Source organism: Orbilia oligospora (assembly GCF_000225545.1).
Source record: "Orbilia oligospora ATCC 24927 unplaced genomic scaffold scaffold00079, whole genome shotgun sequence".
Taxonomy (NCBI): Eukaryota; Fungi; Ascomycota; class Orbiliomycetes; order Orbiliales; family Orbiliaceae; genus Orbilia; species Orbilia oligospora.
This window is the reverse complement of record NW_011645636.1, coordinates 833,882-853,966: the sequence shown is the minus strand read 5'-3', so window position 1 is coordinate 853,966 and position 20,085 is coordinate 833,882. Positions and strand designations below refer to the sequence as shown.

Below are 20,085 nucleotides of genomic sequence, written 5' to 3'. Positions count from 1 at the left end.
AGCGTAATGGTGGTATATTTAGATTTCAGCCTGGAGTACCGTTCAAGCTACTGCTTCGTGGCTTCGACCTTACGTAAAGTTAAATGAGATTAACAACGGCGAACCGTGGCGTTACTAGGATACCAGTATATATATGTGTACATGAATGCGCATTGGACATAATCGAAATAATTCTGTAAATAAGCTATTCAGACGGTAGTCCTAGAGCTATGCGCCCGTAAACTTGGATCAAACAATCCTGTGTATCTGGACAAAAAAGAACGTCATTTGTCCAGCTGTCGAGTATTAATATTGAGACTGGCCCATCCTAGTCTCGTTCCCAAGCCCAGGCCACATGCTCGAAACAGTACCAGCCATTGGAATACAACAAAAACTGCGTTGAAGTGTGATATTTCCAAAAACGGCCGAGCCGGTGTTACTTTCGATCAATTTGGCCCAGTTTAAGCCGACGGCGACTCCGTACCGAGGGGACGTACGTGAACATACATTCCCCAGGCTTCCGCCCCTCCCAAAAGAGACGTTAAAACGACGTGACGGTGGCCCGAGAATAGGTTAAATTATTAAATACTCCTTGCAAGTCCCGTCCCCGGATTTCACGTTCTCGATTTTGGTAACCTTCACGCCAATTCTTAAACTCGGCAGCTCGGTTGTTGAGATATAGTGTTAACTTAACCAAGGTTTGCGGGGACCCCCAATCAAGAGATCTTAATTAAAGACGCCGCAGTTTCCTGTTCTGGGGAGATATTTCTTGTTACATTTTTCTTTCTCTCTTTCCTAAGTTTCTTGATTATTGTATTTTTTCATACATCCTTATTATATTACCCTATATCACTTTTTTTTGCCATCGTTGTTTTGAAAGTGATCAGTTACAATGCCATACGAGATCCCAGCTATCGTTCAGGACCGCGTGTCCCCCCGTGCTAGGGAGTACCTCAAGAAGGTGAGTTCTACTTGTCGTATATCAACGATCATGATGTACAGGGATAGCTAACAGTAAGATGTATCCAGATCGAACACTTCGTCGAAACCGAATGTATCCCCGCCGACGAAGTCTACGAAGCCCAAGTCTCCAAAGAACCATCCCTCCGATGGAAATCATACCCACCAATCATCGATGAGCTCAAAAAGAAAGCACGAGCCCAGGGACTCTGGAATCTCTTCCTTTCCAAGACCCACTATTCTCAGGGAGCTGGGTTCACAAATCTCGAGTATGGCCTTATGGCTGAGATCTTGGGACGTTCTCATACTGGCTCTGAAGCTATGAATTGTTCTGCCCCTGATACGGGGAATATGGAGGTTCTGGCGAAGTATGGAAATGATGCGCAGAAGAAGCAGTGGCTTGAGCCTTTACTTGATGGAAAGATTAGAAGTGCATTTTTGATGACGGAGAGGTATGCGGCGAGTTCGGATGCTAAGAATATTGATATGAAGATGAGGATTGAGGGGGATACTATTGTTCTTAATGGAACTGTAAGTCATACTACTATCTTATCTGGAAAATTTATGGAAGTACTAACAGACGGCGATATATAGAAATGGTGGTCCTCCGGTGCCTGTGATCCCCGCTGTGCGGTTTATATCACCATGACCAAGACTGAGAATAACATCTCGACCGATGCATTCAAGCAACAATCCGTCGTTATTGTTCCAGCAAATACCCCCGGCATCACTGTTCTCCGCCCTCTCCACGTCTACGGATACGATGGTACTTACTCCCTTTCACATATCACAATAATATATTATGACATAATGCTAACAAATACCCCACAGACGCCCCACACGGCCACGCCGAAGTCCGCTTCGTCAACGTCCGTATCCCCAAATCCAACCTCGTCCTCGGCGAAGGCCGTGGTTTCGAAATCATCCAAGGTCGTTTGGGACCCGGTCGTATCCACCACTGCATGCGATCGATCGGTGCCGCCGAACGAGGACTAGACTACATGATCGCCCGAGTCAACGACCCCAGCCGTCGTACCTTCGGAAAACTCATCAGCGAACACGGAACAATCCGTACTTGGATCGCAGAATCTCGTATTCAAATCGATAGCTGTCGATTACTTGTCCTTAACGCTGCGGATAAGATTGATAGAAATGATGCCAAGGCTGCTTTGAAGGAGATCGCTATGGCGAAGATTGTAGTTCCTAGAACTGTTATTGATGTTTTGGATAAGGCTATTCAGGCTCACGGTGCCGGTGGTATCTGCCAGGATTTCCCGTTGGCGAGGATGTGGGCCGGTATTAGGACTTTGAGGATAGCTGATGGACCTGATGAGGTTCATCTTGCTCAGATGGGTAGGAATGAGAATAAGAGGGCGGCGGAGATTGTTAAGAGACATGAAGCACAGGAGAAGAGGAGAGAAGAGCTTTTCAGATTATATAAGATCGAAGGACGGTCGCAGTTGTAGATACAAACTACCTGCCATTCCCTTCGGTTTCCTATTTATTATATTTAAGTATTTTTTTTTAGTATTACACGATAGCTTGATAATAAAAAGGCTATCAAATTTGTCTGTATCATAGCAATCAATTAATTTCCCAACGGAGCGCAATCCAGTGCAATCATATCTGTATTTTGAAGCCGTAAAGTTTGGGGGTTGTGAAGCTTAAGCTATGCAGGCAAGTCTGCATTACCATGGCCTGGTGGAGCTGAGCTACCCCAGTCCAACTAGCCCCCAAACCCGCGTGGCCGTTTTAACCCGTCGCAACTTTTCCATTCGCCGACCCAAATTCAGCCGAACAAAATTTCTTTTCAAACAAACCACCACAAATATCATCGTCATCGTCACCATCACGACCATCAACCCCACCATCAATCAATCGCAAATATGCCGAAACGAAAGCGCTCCTCTCCATCCGACGCATCTGAGGCGGCGACGGCGGGTACATCTAAACCCTCAAATCAAGATGCCATAAATGCCATCTTCCGTGCAAACTTCGAATCCAAATTCGGGGCCATAAACATCGCTCCAGTCGCTCCAAAAGCTTCAGATACAGATGATACCTCATCATCATCATCGAAGAAGAGGAGGAACACTGGTAGTAAGCAGGATACAACAAATAATTCCTCCGAGGATGACAACGAAGATGACGACGACGACGACGAAAATGATTCAGACAACGATTCAGATTTAAACCTCGAAGGCAGCGACTCAGAAGCTCTCTCAGACGACGAGGATAACGATAACGACGATAACAATAACAAAGTAGAAGTAATAACCTACGACTTCTCCCGCCGCGGCCCCCCACCAACCGCAAAACCCTCCCACCGCTCCTTCATGTCCTCAAAACCGCCTTCCTCCACAGAATCATCATCAACCCGCCCGCAACCTTCCTCAAAACTCTCCAAATCCGAAGAAGCAGCCGAAGCCCTAAACCTCAAGAACGACGTCGCCCTGCGAAACCTCCTCGCCGAATCCCATCTTTTAGACTCAACCCTCTCCCACTCCACTGCCAAAAATCGTCATAAAGCGATTGAACAAAGAATCATAGCGCTTGGTGGTCAACCTCTAAAGCAAAAGGGAAATGTACCGATGGTCATACAGAAGGGTATGAAAGCCAAACAGAGGTTAACAGCGGAGAAGATTAAGAGAGAGGCGAAGGAGAATGGTGTGATAACGGATAAGGAGAGTAAACGGGCGAAGGAACGGAGGAAGAATACGGAACGACAGACCAGGAGGAAAGGTGAAGGGAGGGACGCGGGTGTGGGTCATTCTAAGATAGGGAAGTTTAGAGGTGGAGAGCTGAGGTTAAGCAGAAGGGACGTGGCGTCGATGAGGGCTTAATCATATTCACCTATATGCTCTAATGAGAGGATGGTATAAATAGAGAGGTACGGAGTGATGGCATTGAGTATTTTAAAAGCGACTTAAGCATTTATTACGTTTTTGATGTATATATCAGGTATATAGCTATTCTCATATAGATCTAGATTTACAAGATCCAGATCTAATACCCTAGAGCCTCCGAATCTTCAATTGATCGAGTCAAGAAAGCCGTAATACTTGCAACTGAAGGTATCTCCTAAAATTTTAAAACCTAGCCGGCTAAACACCCTTGTTAAAGGATAGCATCTCAAGTAAACTTGGCAGACTCGAGCTAACCAGATAAAGATCAAGAGATCTGTGTGTAACATCCTCAATCACAGTGGCTTGCATTGCATGCTTCTTCGTCTATGCAATGTGACTCCACAAGCCAGCTCAAGTACGTAAAAACTTTGCTCTGAATTCGCGAATCATTCTCAACCAAATTGCAAATCGCAAATTGCCCATGACACCCATCTGGCCAAAGGATTCATCCATTCAGAGATTTGAAACTTTTTCATAGACTAGCAAGCTTGGTAATTATAACATATCTCATAATCCACACCGCCGAACTATGCCATAAAAGAAACACCCACATACAAAGCATGCATGCGTATGCAAACAAAAACGAGTGTCCGTGTACAAAAAAGAACACACCCAAACGAAACGCCGCTGAAGATATTCCATATCAATACATATCTCATAAAAAGAACACAAGTCCTACTAAAGTACCTTCCTTTCTTTGTTCAATCATCAACAGTATTCGTACGTCTCTTTACCCTCGCCGACTTGAAATGCATCTTCCCATCCTTCAGATCCGTGGGATCAACTCCCTTCTCCAACGCCGCCACCAATTTCGCTTTCCTTCCCGTCAAAGCCTTTGTGTTCCCGCTAGCATGTTCCGTTCTCCCAGCTGCTACGTAGTGATAAGGAGTTTTGATATGCCCCCCAGCACCCATCGATTTGAAGAACTGCTTATCCAAGTTCTTCGATTTCGTACCCTTTTCTGCTGCAGGATTTAGTGGTACCATTTCATCGTCTAGAGATAATGTGGTAGTTGATAGGCTTCCGTCTTCGTTTAATTCCGATATCGAAGGCGATGCAGCGGCGGCAATTATCGCTTCCTTTCGTCGGGCGGGGAGTCTTTCAATATCGTACAATTCTTTATTGAACTCTGTCCCATCGATTTCTGGATCGGCGGGTGGCGGATGGCAGAATAGTAGTTTGCCGTTGACGTAGTCCTTGAGGATGAACCTTGCAGCACGGGATTCGTCCCAATTCCTTCCAGTACCGGTCTTTGTGAAACCTCTGGCTCGGGCGTATGCCATCAACATTTCTGCAGCGGTGGGGATACCGGTTCCACCTTCTTCTGGTGGTCGGACATTGATGTTTATACCGTAAAGACCTTCAAGATAGTGTTTTGGAATTCGTTGGGCGACTAATCCTGCCGGTCCTGTGAATTCTCGAAGTTGGTCGATGGGTAAGACGCCGTTACAAACTAAGTCTGCCTTTGTGGTTGCGAAATTTGGGAACACGAGACCTGGGCAATCGACCAGCATGACGGAAGGAGAAAGGTGGATTGTTTGGAAGTGCTTTGTTTTTCCAGGAGTGGAGGAGACGGAGACCTTTTTGGCACCGATAAGGGCGTTGATGGTGGAAGATTTACCGACATTGGGGTAGCCAACAAGTCCGACGTTGATTCTGCGGGATTGGGAGTCGGAGGCATCGGATGAAGTCGTGGCAGCAGCTGGAGCGTGAGAAAGGAAGATGGCTTCGAGTTCGTCGACAGTTATGATGCGGGTCCTAGGGTCCTCATCGACAACCGACATTTTCTGAGCAATGGCGACGAGGGATAGTTCTTCGTCTTCCTCAGCTCCATCTCCCAATACTTCCTTCTCTTTCTCCTGCCTCCCCTCCTCCTCCTCGCTCGATTCTTTCAGGTCCTCTGGTCCCTGTGGTAGCCTCTCTTGATCATCCTCCTCCTCATCTTCATAATCATCCTCACTATCCCCCTCCTCGTTGCTCTCCTTCGCCAACGCCGCCGAAAAGAATTTATAATCAACCCCTTCCTTATCAAAGTAGTCCGCCCACTGCAACCTCTGCTTCTGGGTCATCATATCCGCCTTATTAACCAACAATAAGTTCTTCTTATCATCATCAATCTCCTTCACATAATTTTCCAAATCCTCGCTTCTAAAATGTAACGGATTCCTAGCATCCACAATCTGCACCACCAAATCCGAACGTTCGATAACCCTCCACAGTTGCCTCCAAACCTCCAAATTCCGTTCAAATGGCGTAAGCAACAAATCATTATTCTCCGCCAATTCCGCCAACCCTCTCCTCCAATCTAGGAATGAATCTTTTTCCATTCTTTCAAGTTCTGCTGGGGTGGTACTTTCATCCCAATCTGGTCTTCTTGGGACGGTGAGTTTACCGGCATTAGCTTTATGTTTACTAAGCTTTTTCTTTTCTTCGTCGGCAGATAGTAGGTAAGGGTTTATCTGATCGCTATGGATGATTTTAATATTCATCTTTTCGGCCGTAAAGTCGGTGTCGGCGAGTTCGGCGGTGGAGAGGAATTCATCGAGGGCCTGTTGTTCGGTTATACTGCGCATTTTGACCCAGTCGGCTTCTTTATGGGTAGTTGTATACTATATTCCATACCATCATCCCCCCATTATGAATAGATTAGCAAATCTGTATCTCGCAGAAATATCGATTAAGTAGTAATAGTAATAATATCAGGGATAATTAGAAGAAGAAGAAGGTGGGAATATACCCTTTCACTGCCATCTCCATTCCTTCGTCGAGACCTAGCACCACCGCCACGGGAGGTTCTTGCCCCGCCAAACTTGTCGTTCATGAGGGTACGGCCCAAGCCCTCCATATTTTTGGCCTTTGGTAGACCCATCTTGACAAAAAGAAAAAGAAAATCCCCCGAGTACTATATTAATTTCCTTTGATATTAGGGTACTAACAAACCGATGAAAAAAAAAGGTATCGTTGGTAGCTTGATAATAACCGATGGTTGTGGTGGGGTGAGAAGAAGAGAAAGAAGAAGAGGTTCAGTTTATATGACGCAGAAAACAAAAAAAAAGTGGTGGCCCCGCAGAGTTTTTTTTTTTTTTTGCCCCGGCCAAGTGCGATTTCTAAGCTGGTTTCGACTCACAAATTCATCTCTCAAGACTTTCAACCTCAACCACTTACTCCACATATTGCTAATTACCAAGCAATCAACCCCATCGGACAAGGATAGTTCGCAATCATCGAGCTCGATAGTATCATATCCCCGTTATATCCGTCTTTTTTAAAGCTATACTTGCTATTCTTCAAGCTCCGTTGAGCTCTAAACAGTAAACCGTCAAAATGCCAAAGAAGAGATGGATGTAAGTGACCCGACTATAATATACATTTCCCGCCCACAAATCGATACAAACGGATAGCTGATGGTAATTGAAAAAAATGAAATAGTGACAAAAAATCCGCCCAAACATTCACTTTAGTCCATCGTTCCCAACAAGATCCCTTAATCCACGATGCCGACGCTTCGCAGATGGTCTTCAAGGAGATCGCTACTCCAAACGTCCCACTCCAACCAGTTCCACAATCATCACAACCCAGCACTTCCAAGTACAGGGGTGGTAGTTCGAACTTTTCTTCCGCTTCGTCAACTATTTCCACCGGTAGCAAGATAAAGAATATTTCGGATTTAGAGTCAGAATATGGATTTTCATCTAGAGCGAACGAAGGTGAAGCAGCGCTTTATGGAATCTACTATGATGATACGGAGTACGATTACATGCAGCATATGCGAGATATTGGTGCTTCCTCAGAAGCGGTATTTATCCCCGCTGAAACTCAAACAAAGCAGAAGAATAAAAAAGGGAAGGCACCAATAATCCCGGAGGAAGATGAAGAGGAGTTTAATGAAAAACATAAGGGGAAGAAAACATTAGAAGAGCTTTTGGAAGAAGATACGAATGCCAAGAATGGCGGACAGACCAAGAGGGTTCAGCTGCCGGAGGAAGTTCTACCTAGTGGCGGGTTTTTGAAGAGGAATTATCAGGATCAACAAGATGTGCCTGATGCCATTGCGGGGTTTAAACCGGATTTGGATCCAAGGTTGAGAGAAGTACTTGAGGCCTTGGAAGATGAAGCGTATGTTGAAGAGGAAGAGGATTTCTTTTCAGAGATCGCAAAGAGTGGAACGGTTGAGGAATTCGAGTTTGAAAGAAGTGCAGACTTCTTCGATGACGATGAGGGAGATGATGGGTGGGAGAGCGATGTTACCGAGAAAGCCTACCAGATCTCATCGACCAATGCTGCTAGAAGGGAAGTCGAAGTTGGCGACCTACCGGACCCAGAGATGGTGGGTGCTGACGAGACGGCAGTCGGAGCAGCAGAAGATAATGAAGATTGGCAAAGAGAGTTTGCAAAGTTCAAGAAAGATAAGAAGAAGCCGGCTTTCAGAGATGAAGGATTATCCAGCGTCGGTGGGAAGACAACAAGTACCGCCATGTCATTCGGAGGCGACGACCTAGCGTCGCTGGTTAGCTCATTTAACAACAGAAAACTCAAGAAGAAGGGTGTGCCCAGTTCGGCGAGGAGCATGACGTCTAGTTATTCTATGTCTAGTTCCGCATTGTTCAGAACAGAGGGCTTGACAACACTGGACGATCGGTTCGATAGAATTGAAGAAGAGTACGCAAGAGATGAAGAGGAAGACGATATGGTTTCACAATCTTCTGTCCTCTCGAACGCACCAGAAAGGCAGGACTTCAACAATATCCTCGACGAGTTCTTGGATAGCTACTCTACCGCTGGTAAGCGGAATCAAATAGTAAGAAGAGGGAAACAAGAGTCAGGAATGGAGCAGCTCGACGATATCGTAAGTTATCCCTTTTTCCCATTTACATATATTGGTGGACAGATGACTAACACCATTTGCGCACAAATAGAGGAAAGGACTGGGCAAGCCAAGACTCACATCTAGGTCCTAGTATCTACAAAATATCATTCTTCGATGATGACAGAAGTATAACGATTTTGGTTACGTGGTTGGGAAGGCGTATAAGGCGGGCAACTTGAGATACCATCTTTTCACCAAAAGTTCAGATGTAGCATTTATTTACTAGAATCCGATTGATAACCTACAAAATAAACAAGAAAAAAAAAGAGATCCTCCATTCATAACTGCTATACTAGACTAACTAGACTCTTTACCCCGGGTATCTCCGCATACACCTCATCGATATTGTAATCTTAAAATCAAGAACTAGTAGGTAAAACATATCGATCATCAAAAAGGAAATCAAAGACGTTAACTTCAAATCAAAAGTCGTGAACCAATTGCAAAAACGAGAAACGGAAAATGAAATATCATCCCACTCCCCTTAAACTTGTCCTTTAATACCTATATTTCCACTCATAATAATCGTCCAAACCAACATGTCTCATCCTATCCGTACTCTCCTCAATACTAATTGCAGCTTCCAACCCCCTCTTGTGAGCCTGAATATACTCCATCTCACTCTTAAACTCCCTTTCCTTAGCCGCCCGTTCATAATGTGCCTCCATATCCTTCAACTCCTGTTCCGCAACCAACAATTCCATTCTTTCCCTCTCTTCTCGAATCCTCTCCTTTTCACGTTGGAGATCCATTGCTGATTTTCTTGATGATGAATGTTGTTGTTGTGGTGGTGGGGAGAAGTATGTTGGCGAGGGTTTCAGATTGTAGATATCCCTATCCCTATCTCTATCCCGTTCTCGCTCCCGTTCTCGCTCTCTAAGCCTTTCTCTTTCTCTTTCGATTTTTTCCCTCTCTCTTATGCTTTCCCTCTCTCTTTCTCTATCCCTCTCCCTTCGCGGAGGGCTACTAGCCGGCGGCTTCATATACCCTCCCCTTTCCCTTCTAGGACTCTCAGGCGATGGCGACCGTCTATAACTCTTACTACTATAATCACTCCTATACCTCGAATACTCCGAAACCGGCGGCTGTTCATAAGCCGGCATACCCACACCACCTCTAGAAATATTCTCAGAACCCATCGAAGGAGCATATATCTTTGAAGAACTACCGAGTCCGCCGGCTGAACCGGCTCCATGGCTAGGTTTTCTCTTTGTTTCGGGTTGTGGTGGTATTGGTTGTTGAGGCTTTTGCGCTGCGCCGGAGGGTACTGCTGCGGATGCGGATGCGGATGCAGATGATGTTGGGGGTATTTCTTTGAATGAACGGATTTGACGGGCGAGACGGTCAAGTGGGATTTGGAGCTCTGATGCTAGATCTCGAAAGTTCCTTTCTACTTGTTTACGGTCGTCGATTGGCATTACGGGACGAGAGGTGCCGGGGACTAGGAGGCGGTATTTTTCTGTGATTGCGAAGAGGATGTTATGCGGCTATAACAATTGTCAGTCAGCGTACTTCGTTTTTATATATAAGATCCCTTTTTTTGATTAAAAGAGAAGATAAAGGAAGTATTATTATACGAACCCTATAGTCCCCCCTCGCGGCCCTCTCCAAGTAATTGACAAGAACGAATTTAATAAACCCGTTCCTGGTTAACATCGGCACAGTAGGTTTTCGATACGTCTTGAACGGATTATCCGTCACCGGCTGGACGATGACATATTGACATTCCATCGCATCGTAGATTTGCGGTAACACCCAGTCGATATTCTTCACAATGTGGCTGATATAATCTATATCCCTCTCAAAAGAAACGATATTAACTTTAATAATAAATCTAGGGGAGAGTTTCATAAAAGAGGTAAGAGAATACTAACCACCCTCCTTATCCGTCAAATCATCTTCATCTCTAAACACCACCCCATTCTCTTCAAACATACATCCCAAAAGTTTCATAAGTGTTATGTACCCCTTATAGGCTTTTTCGAAGGAATCGTGAAGCACATAAAGCGCTTCTAGGAATTCGAGGGCTGCGTCTGCTCCGGCGGAGAGATTGAAGGATTGGTAGCGTGCCATGATTCCATGATCGCCTGGGTCGGTTGGGTAATCGTCTACTTTTGGTGGCATCTTTCCTTCTTTCTTTATTTTACTTCCTTTTTATTTTATTTTTCTATTTTATTTAGTTTTTTTTTGCAAATTTGGTGTTTCTGTTCGAAGAGGAAGCGGTGAGGATCCGGATGAAAGAGAGAAAGCTTTCGGGTTGGGAATCTGCGTTGGCAAACGTGGTATTTCCCAGTGCTGTCTTCCCCTCGCTCGCCGGTGTCAATCGAATCGAATCACCGCCCTTGTTAAACGTCCTTAAGGAGCACAGTACAGCAGCAGGTAACCCAAACCACCGGGTACAATCCAAGCAACCGGCAAAAACAGATGTCCTTCTTCTCTAAAAAAGCCGATATCTATGTATATAAAAAAGAACCTTACTGACGAAACGTCCCGGGTCAGACGAAAAAAAAGAACTCAAAAGCTCGAGAGCTATACAATGAGAATAAAGGGTGGTGTCCTACCCTCGGAAAGAAAAACAAGAGGGAGAAACGCGAAAAGAAAAGATGGGGATTGAAAAGAAAAGAAAAGAAGAAAAAAATCCCGAACCTTAGCTGGCAAAATGTCCAAAAGTGCAGGAAAAGGCCTCAGTTAATTCCTATGCATTAAGAGGTATGGATGTATGGAGGTACTAACATCAGCAAGCTATCCGGCCATAGATATTACTGGGGTGGAGGGGGGGTTAGGTATATTAATATATGAGCTCGAGGGCTCATGTGGCCCCGCTGCGCCGCATGGTGGTTCATTCTAGCACTAATGGTTCCCCACCCTTTGTGGCGTCGAGGCTTGATCGATTGAGAGACCTGGCTCCATTCGGAAACTCCACGAGGTTTGTATTCCACGACTTCGATTGCATACATTTGTTTCGGGTGGAATTTGAATTGAATTGGGGGTTTTATCCGTCATTCGAGGATTCCGCTCGATATTCTCAAAGCTCGGAGAGCCACTATCATACAAGAAACGAACATCAAGTTTTCCAAAGTAAAAGAAAGGTTAGGTTGTAGTTAGTTAGTACACAAGCATTAGGAATACATCCAGTATAGCAGAAGTCTAAGTAGTTTTGGTCAGTATCATTCTTTTTTGTTCCCTGTAACCTCTTCATCTAGAACTCTTGAAAAGAAAAGAAAAAACTGAATCTGAAGAACCAACATACTTCGGAATGAAGCAGGGGCAGAAGTAGAAGGAGAGAAAACGAAAAACAAAAGAAACCCGATCCGAATACAAAAGTAAAATATCAACCAACGGCCAGTATTTCGTCTAGTAAAATACATGCATTGACGAGCGTAAAACAAAAAAAAACCAGAACGTAAGAAAACAAAAGGACATAGTAAAGGGCCCCAACATAAGGAGAAAGAGCCATGATGATATCGAAAAACAATAAAGCCGTATAAAGTGGAGAATAAGAAAAGCTTCACGGTATCCGGAGTGAAGCAGATTCAACGACAAAATCACATTACATCCCCATCTCGACATCCTCGTCAAGCGCACTCCCACTCACCCCGTCCGCCATTTCCATCCTCTCCTTTGCTGACTTCCTCCTATGGGATCTCGACGGCCCACCGGATTTCCCGCCACGTCCTCCTCTCTTACCACCTCTTGCACTGGTCGCGGCAGCAGAAACAGCGGGGGCGGGCGTGCTAGCTTCTGAGGGCTTGTTACTGTTATCATCAAAGTGCCCTTCGCCTATTTCAACCTCGTTAGCCTCTTCTCCTAGCCTAAATAAATATTTTCGCAACTCACCTTCGTGATACATCTCTTCCAAGCTCTCCAGCCCCGCCTTCTTTCTCTTCGCCCCCTTTCTTCCTTTACCCTTCGCCGCGTCTTCCGCCTCTCTTTGCTTCGCCCGGGCGTCCATCTGTTGCTCCAGAGTTTTTCCATCGCCGTCTTCATCATCCAGCAGCAACATCGCCATTTCCCTACTTCCTTTATTGAAGTCGACATTCTTGTATTCCCCTTCGCCACCACCGACGACAACTTTCTGCACCTCGGCCTTCTGTTTAGCCCTCAACAAAATCCTTTCTTCGACAGTGCCACGTGTAATAAGCCTATAAACGTGAACTTGCTTCGTCTGACCAAGACGATGCGCACGATCCATGGCTTGACTGTCAATCGTAGGATTCCAATCAGAGTCGTAGAAAATGACTGTATCTGCAGCCGTCAAGTTGATGCCCAAACCACCGGCACGAGTCGATAACAAGAAGATAAACAGCTCCGGCTTTGTTTGCCAGTCTGCCACCATGTCTCTTCGATCTTCCAGTTTCGAGGAACCATCCAATCGCAAATACTTGTACTGTCGATAAGAGAGATACTCCTCCATTAAGTCAATCATCCTGGTCATCTGGAAGTAAAGCAACACACGATGCCCACCGGCCTTGAGTTGCTTGAGTAGCGAATCCAATCTCGCGAGCTTGCCGGATTCTGCCACAAATCTACGCATCGAAGGAACTTGAATAGACGTAAAGCCTCCGATCGCAGAATCCGGTTCTGGCAACAGTTTACGAGTGGGGAAGTCGGAAATCTCAACCTTATCCTCAACCAAACGATCCTCCTCGATAGTTAACGGTGGAAATAGGAGCCTCCTGACCCGCGGGTTGAACAAAAAGTCGTCGCTCTCAGCCGAAACAGCTAGGGAGGAGCAACTGATCGTGATTGGTGGGGCTGTCGCCTTCGGAATGAGCATTGGTTCTAACCGATTGAGTTGCTCGTTCTCGAATGCGTTCCGCGAGATATTCTTCAAGGATCGAAGAGTAAACGAATCCTGCGGCTCAGGTTGATCCAGCTTTTGTTTTGCTGTGTTGATCAATAACATCATTCGGATCGGAACCCATTTCTCCTCAGACTCCAGGAATGGTTCGTAATCCAGGCGGTTCTCGGCAAAGACCTGCACGGCTCGGTCGATTATCGGTGAGTGGAAAGCCCGCGAGGCCTCCGCCGGTGAAGTGTCAATGAATCTCAAAAACCCAAAGGTTGACTTCTCCTGCGCGTAATTCCTCACTAGGTACCGCGGATTCCATATATTAAACAGACTCTCGCTCGAATCCATCCACTTCTTCCGAAAACCGAACTTAGACTTCTCACCCGGGATATCCAGCCTTCCATCCCTCGCCACTAACCTTGGTAGTTCGTAGTCAATCAAGTTTCGTACGCCATATGGTACCTCCACATTGTGTCCCTCTCTCAAGAATGAAACCGTCTCCGGCCATCTCGAGAAGGCCATGGGGCTTGCTACATCCGCCCTTTCAAACAGATCCGGATGATTACACACTTTCCTGAACTGCATCACCAAGTTCATAAGGCTCTGAGATCCTTCGTCTCCCATCACAGCCTTGTCTATTATATCGGCCATGTTGATTTTGTTTCTGAGAGCACGGTAAATAGATCGCTGACGGTAAGTGAGTTCGCAGTAAACATCCTCCTCAATCTTGTCGCCCAGTTCGCTTTGCACGTGCTTCTTGATACGTCTCAACATGAAAGGTTTTAGAATCATGTGCAATCTCCTCAGCTGCGCTTCGTTGAGTTGCGTGTTGCTCTGCGCGTGGCTTTCAATATCCTTTGAGAACCATTCGCTAAATTCGTCGTGGGAATCGAAAAGCGTCGGCATAATGAAATGCAATAGAGCCCACAATTCTTGCATGTTGTTCTGAATTGGTGTACCAGTAAGTAGCAATCGGTTTCGGCAGCTAAACCCCAAAAGCGACTTCCATCTCGCCGAGTTTGAACTTTTGATGGCCTGGGCCTCGTCCAAAATCATATATTGCCATTTGATGCGTTGGAAGTATTGAGAGTCAAGGACTACTATCTGGTACGACGTAACCAAAACGTGAAATGGCGCCTCCCTGTTGTACGTCAGATGCTTCCGGTCCCAAAACTTTCGAAGGATCTTCCGATCTTTGGTGCTACCCCAGTACGGCAAAACCTTAAGGTCTGGTACGAATTTGGCAATTTCTTGCTGCCAGTTATGCAGAGTGGAGGCCGGAGCGATGACTAAAAATGGTCCCCAGATGTTGTGATATTCTGCAAGATATGCCATGACAGATATCGATTGTACTGTTTTTCCGAGACCCATCTCATCGGCGAGAATACCATTGATACCTTGTTCGTAGAGGTTCACCAGCCAGTTCAAGCCTTTAAGCTGATATTCCTTGAGTTGGCAGGTGAGTGATTTGGGCTGATCGATGTAGATATCCCCCAAACTGGTTGGGTTCTGGAAGTTCATCTCGTCAGAGTCGAGATTCACGTTGTTCAGAGCAGTTGCATCGCTTTCACCATTAAATTCTTGTGCCCTCTTACGTGCCGCCTCCACAGCAAGATGGGCGTTCGTCGTAGCTGCTGCTTTCAGGTCGGCATCATCCGCCTCGTCGAAATCAAGATCTTCTATCCTCGTAACTTCCTCGCCGAGCTCGCCATCATCGACATGTGCTACAGGGGCCGCTGTTGAAGGTTGTGCGGGTGGAGCACCAGTAACCTTGTCTGTGGACCTCTCGACTTCGTCTGTCTTGATCTTCTTCCCGATAAAGTGAGAGTATAATTCGGTTTGCGAAATCAAGAAATTGAGTTTCCTGGCTTGTCTGCGGGATTCCCTCTCTTCTTCTTCCTTCTTCGCTCGGTCCAGGGCCTCCCTCTCAGCACGACGCCTCATGTCTCTCTCTTCTCTCTCATTTCGCTTCCAGAAAGCCGTCATCTCACGCATGCTCTTCTTGGCCCGCGCCTGGACATCTTTCGTGTTCTTCGTCGTTCGTAGCTGCCATCTTCGAGCTTCCTTCGACGCCAAAAGTGACGTCTTCTTGTGGTTTGACTGTTTGATGGAAAATGTATATTGTTGGTGCTTCGAGAGTTTCGGGATATCACGGCGCGCAAGGTCTCGCCAAATTTGTTCGTACATAGTATTGTATGCCTTCGAGGAATTCGGGAGGATCGGCTCCGGCGTGGGTTCGCGAACGGGCTCTGGAGGTGGTGGTGGTCGGGCTTCCACATCGGCCTTGAGCAGGTTAAGTTCTTTTGGATCATCAGTGCGTCTTTTGGGCTTCCCGGGCTTCTTCTTGACCTTCTTGACTTCTTCTTCAACCTGTGCCTCAGAGTCGACATCGTCATACCCTCTAAATGTGAGCGTCCTCTCAATAGGCAACAGCTTGCCAGCCTTCTTGGCCTCTTCCATAAGTACTCGCTGTCGTTCTGCATTCTCAGCTGCGTCCTTGGCCGCCTGCTCAGCTTTAGCACGGTGTTCCGAAGCTGCCTTCGCTCGTCGTCGGATCCGTTGCATCTCCTTCTTACGCTCTTTCTCCTCGAAATCTTCCCGTCGGAGAATCTCCTGGTAGGCTGCATCATGGAAGTGCTGTTCGCCACGGATTCGTCCTGTAACGGCGGCCGCAGAAACAACTTCCTCTACTCGTTTGCTAAAGTTCAGTCTTCGGTGTTTGCACTGTCGGTCATCCGTTCGGTTGGCTTGGAGCTTTCTCTTGCGTATTTTGGCCAGATAGAATTCTCTCTTTTGAGCGTAAAGGTCAGTATCCTTGGAGATGTCATCCTCAGCATCGACAGCATCAAAGTCAACGATTGGGTGCGGGTTCTTGTTGGAATTCTTGTCGGTCCTGAGAGGTTTGACCGGTGTGTCTTCATCGATATCCATCTTAGACCTGTCGGGAGAGTGATGTCGGGTTTGACGGGTGCTGGTTGGAGAGTTCATGTTGACTTGGACGCCTTCGACTGGTTGCTTTCGAACGTATTTGCGCTTCGGGCGTGGTGTCGGCTCCGATGGTGTTGCTGGAGTAGCAACCGTTGCTGCGGCAGCAATTGGCTGTGATTGTGGTTGTGCAACGGGGGTAGGAGCAGGTTCCTTAGGAGTTGGGGCGGGTGGTGGAGTTGGATCCCGGGGTTCTACTGGTGCAGGTGTCGGGACAACGGGCTTCGAGAGAGGCGGAGAAGGTTCAGACGCGACAGGATCAGGGGGCAGAGCGACTGGAACTGAAGGTGGTGGTGGTGGTAGTGGTGGCGGTGGTGAATGTCGCGGTTGAGCGGTTGGTGGACGTTCTTCGGATCCAGAGAGCAGAGCTGATATGGACATGGCGGACTTCTTAGCCGAACCTGGTGTAGACTGTCACACCACACAAAGTCAGTAAAAGGGTAAAATTACGACGTGATATACGCGATATTTGTAGGCGAAGATGCGATGGAGTAACATACGGAGGCAATAGGAGGCGATGAGGCCATCACGGGAGGGCGGTAAGGTGGACTCTGAAACTCGGGACCACGCGGCGGATAGTTCGCATCCATGGAATGAACAGAAACCCTTCTAGGGCCACCATTAACGGACGTCGGAGACATCTGCCGTTTTACATCGCCATGGGGGGTTCTGTACTCTGTTGGTGATCTGGGAGCCTGAGGCGGCGTCCGTGGTCTATCTTGTGGTCCCTCGGTATGCATAGGCTGTCGGGACTAAACAAGGTGCAAAAAAGACGGAAAGGAATAGCAAGGGTTAGCAACGATCAATGGTCAATTGAGCAAAGCGGAGATAGTATTATTATGTCCGTTGATGTCGATGAAAGGTGAAAATAATAATCGCGACAAAATTGTTTGCTAAAAATTTTCAAGCAACTGTGTAGACATGGACACTTTACCTGTTGAGTTGGTGACGTAAGGGAAGGGTAGCGGGAAGAAGTTTGGTTCCAATCTCGTGGTGTCTCCCTTCCACCAACGGGATCGTAGTAGTTATTGTTACGTGTAGGAGCAGGATTGTAGGGTCCCGGAGAGGGAGGTGGAGGCGAATAGTAAGGTCGCGATGGTTGGTGAGACTGAATGGGACTCTGTAATTGGTTGTAGCGAGACGACGAGGATGAAGTTGATGTCGAAGTTGCTGGAGGAGGCTGTTGTGGTTGGTGATGTTGATGGTGAGGTTGATGATGATGGGAAGATTGAGGTTGTCGGGAGTCGTAGTATTGGCTATTGGAAGAAGGATAAGAGGGAGGAGGAGGAGCGTGTGCTGGCGGAGGAGGAGAATGGCCGCCTTGGTGGTGAGAAGAGAGCGAGCGAGAATGAGAGTGAGAGTGGGCGTGGGAGTGGGAGTGTGGATGGTAGTTGATGTTGTTGTTGGATAACCCACCGTTACCGCTACCACTGGCACTACCACCACCACCACTACCAGCACTATTACTACTAACACTACTGCCACCACCGCCACTGGCAGCGCTATACGATGGATTCGAAGGTGGCGGATAGCCAGGAGCCAGCTGTTGTTGATGCTGTTGCTGGTGCTGTTGGTGTTGATGGTGTTGATGTTGATTCTGATGAGGTTGATGATGATGTTGATTCTGGTGATGATGATTATGATGCTGTGATGGTGGGTAAGGGCTGTTATGATGGGAGTTAGAAGTGGTGGAGGAAGAGGAAGAAGGATGAGGCGGATGATGACCGCCAGGAGGATGAGGAGGATGAGGAGGAGGGTGATGATAGGGCGACGGTTCCATGGCTGCTGCTGCTGCGGTTGGGCTCCCGTCGAATGGAATTTCTGACCAGCCTGACGCCTTGATTTCCCTCTCTCTTCCTCTCTCTTCCTTCCTGTCTGTCTGTCTATCTGTCTATCAACTATTTATCTCCGGCTGTCTCGCCTATTGGCTGCGGTTTGGTGAGGTTAGGTCAAGCACCTAAGTCCTAAAGTAAGCAAAAGCCGCGGTGTCTTTCCTTCTCCAATCGAGCCCGATGAGGCTCTTTCGGTTCGGTGATGATATTATTAATATGTCTGTATCTGTTATAGGGATGTCTGTGATCAAAATAACGTGGCGACGACGACGATGATGATGATGATGACGATGATGATGAAACCCGATGTTAAGAAGAAGAAAAGAAAGAAAGAAAAAGTAAGTCAGCAGGAATCGACGGATCTCGACCTGGCCGGTTTTGTTCTTCGTTAACTCTTCCTCTAGTCCGTCGCTTGATGGTCGTTAAGCTTTTTTCCTCTCCCCGCGATATCAAATATCAACTATCAAATAGTATCGAATTGAGACAATTGGATATTATAGGACGGTACAGGTCAAAAAGGACATGCAATGGCATGCGCCAGTTCGCTCCAAATCAAGGTCCGGTCCAAATAATCCCGCCAATCTTGCAATGTTCGTCCAATTCGAATTCGCAAACACGTCGGATATCTCTCCGATCGATTAGCTTTTTGCAGTCGTAGGGGTGTCGACTACCAAGAACACCGAACACGCATCGTTGCAATCAAAAAAATGCCCTTGTTGAAATCTCGTTCGCTCGTCAGTCGATCGTTGATACCGTTGGCTGCTTATTTTTTACGAATGAATACGGTGATTCGATTGTATCCTCTTGAGTAAGTTATAATAACAGATACTCAAGAGGCAGGCAAGTAGAAGTTGAGCAAGTAATCAAAGTCGAGCGCTGTCGCTTTTCGGGCGGCTGAAAGACCGCGGTAAACGTGACCAGGTGTCCGTGCCAGGCTTAGGCCTAACCAGGTACCAGTTTCCAATTTCGCTCCAATCCCCGGAATATCCGTTCAAGACTAGACCTTTCGATTGCAATGATACACTTGCACTCTCCGAGGGTAGAAAACGACAGAATCCAGAAAGATGTGTGTGAGGATGAAAGGTGGTTCGATCAGACAAAAGGAAAGAAGTAAAAAAAAGAGAAAAAGAAGAAGTGAGCAATAGAGCAGTATATACACCGGATCAGAAAAAACAGAAACCACCTGGTAGCCCCAAGCCAGGTGTGAGACAGTTAAAATCGGGGTGCAGGACAGTTTGAACCTCCAATGCAGCTTGCTGCAGACAGGTGGGTATCAACCAGAGGCGCGATTTATTGGTCGAATGAATGCGTGATGACGAAAAAGAACGGTTAGTCTCTGTACTAGCAAGCTCCTTTTGCTTTGCTTTAAATTATAATTTTAGCTCACAATCTTTCCTCCCCGTCAACCTTCTACGGATTCCTTCCGGGGTGATGTTGGCGATGTGGGACAAACACTTATCGATCGAAGAAAAGTTGCGAAGGTTAACAGTAATGGTAGAGGTAGATTGGGAATGGATAAAATGCTCAAAACGGAATCTACGATGTTCTAACATGTGGACATGTTATCATGTTTCGGATTCATTTATTCATGCGTTCAGCTGATGCAAACCGAACTTCGTTGATTACGATCCCCCTCTGACAATTTGCGATAGCGGAGAGCGTCGGTAGGAGGGAATAAAGAAATCCTCCTTCTCCTTCCCTCTCGTTCTCTCACCCTCTCGTGTGCACAACATGGATGCCAGCAGCAGTAGCGCATGGACATGG

General features: G+C 46.7%; 6 protein-coding genes across 6 annotated transcripts; 3 read left to right on the top strand and 3 right to left on the bottom strand.

Annotated features, from left to right (window-relative positions):
- Positions 1-871: 871 nt before the first annotated feature.
- On the top strand, positions 872-2,405 carry AOL_s00079g276 (uncharacterized protein; the record flags this gene model as incomplete). The annotated part of the gene is made up of 4 exons (XM_011124151.1): positions 872-940; positions 1,009-1,470; positions 1,534-1,705; positions 1,771-2,405. The coding sequence occupies 4 exons, from the start codon at positions 872-874 to the stop codon at positions 2,403-2,405; spliced, it is 1,338 nt and encodes a 445-aa protein (XP_011122453.1).
- A 420-nt stretch (positions 2,406-2,825) lies between these two features.
- Positions 2,826-3,782, top strand: AOL_s00079g275 (uncharacterized protein; the record flags this gene model as incomplete). The annotated part of the gene is made up of 1 exon (XM_011124150.1): positions 2,826-3,782. One exon carries the CDS (start codon positions 2,826-2,828, stop codon positions 3,780-3,782), a length of 957 nt encoding a protein of 318 aa, XP_011122452.1.
- Positions 3,783-4,546: 764 nt separating this feature from the next.
- Positions 4,547-6,714, bottom strand: AOL_s00079g274 (uncharacterized protein; the record flags this gene model as incomplete). Its single annotated transcript, XM_011124149.1, has 2 exons — positions 4,547-6,454; positions 6,583-6,714. 2 exons carry the CDS (start codon positions 6,712-6,714, stop codon positions 4,547-4,549), a joined length of 2,040 nt encoding a protein of 679 aa, XP_011122451.1.
- A 455-nt stretch (positions 6,715-7,169) lies between these two features.
- On the top strand, positions 7,170-8,803 carry AOL_s00079g273 (uncharacterized protein; the record flags this gene model as incomplete). The annotated part of the gene is made up of 3 exons (XM_011124148.1): positions 7,170-7,189; positions 7,275-8,691; positions 8,762-8,803. The coding sequence occupies 3 exons, from the start codon at positions 7,170-7,172 to the stop codon at positions 8,801-8,803; spliced, it is 1,479 nt and encodes a 492-aa protein (XP_011122450.1).
- Positions 8,804-9,209: 406 nt separating this feature from the next.
- AOL_s00079g272 (uncharacterized protein) lies at positions 9,210-10,836 on the bottom strand (the record flags this gene model as incomplete). Its single annotated transcript, XM_011124147.1, has 3 exons — positions 9,210-10,199; positions 10,294-10,502; positions 10,587-10,836. 3 exons carry the CDS (start codon positions 10,834-10,836, stop codon positions 9,210-9,212), a joined length of 1,449 nt encoding a protein of 482 aa, XP_011122449.1.
- Positions 10,837-12,262: 1,426 nt separating this feature from the next.
- AOL_s00079g271 (uncharacterized protein) lies at positions 12,263-18,269 on the bottom strand (the record flags this gene model as incomplete). The annotated part of the gene is made up of 4 exons (XM_011124146.1): positions 12,263-12,492; positions 12,550-16,900; positions 16,990-17,241; positions 17,424-18,269. The coding sequence occupies 4 exons, from the start codon at positions 18,267-18,269 to the stop codon at positions 12,263-12,265; spliced, it is 5,679 nt and encodes a 1,892-aa protein (XP_011122448.1).
- Between the last annotated feature and the right edge of the window lie 1,816 nt (positions 18,270-20,085).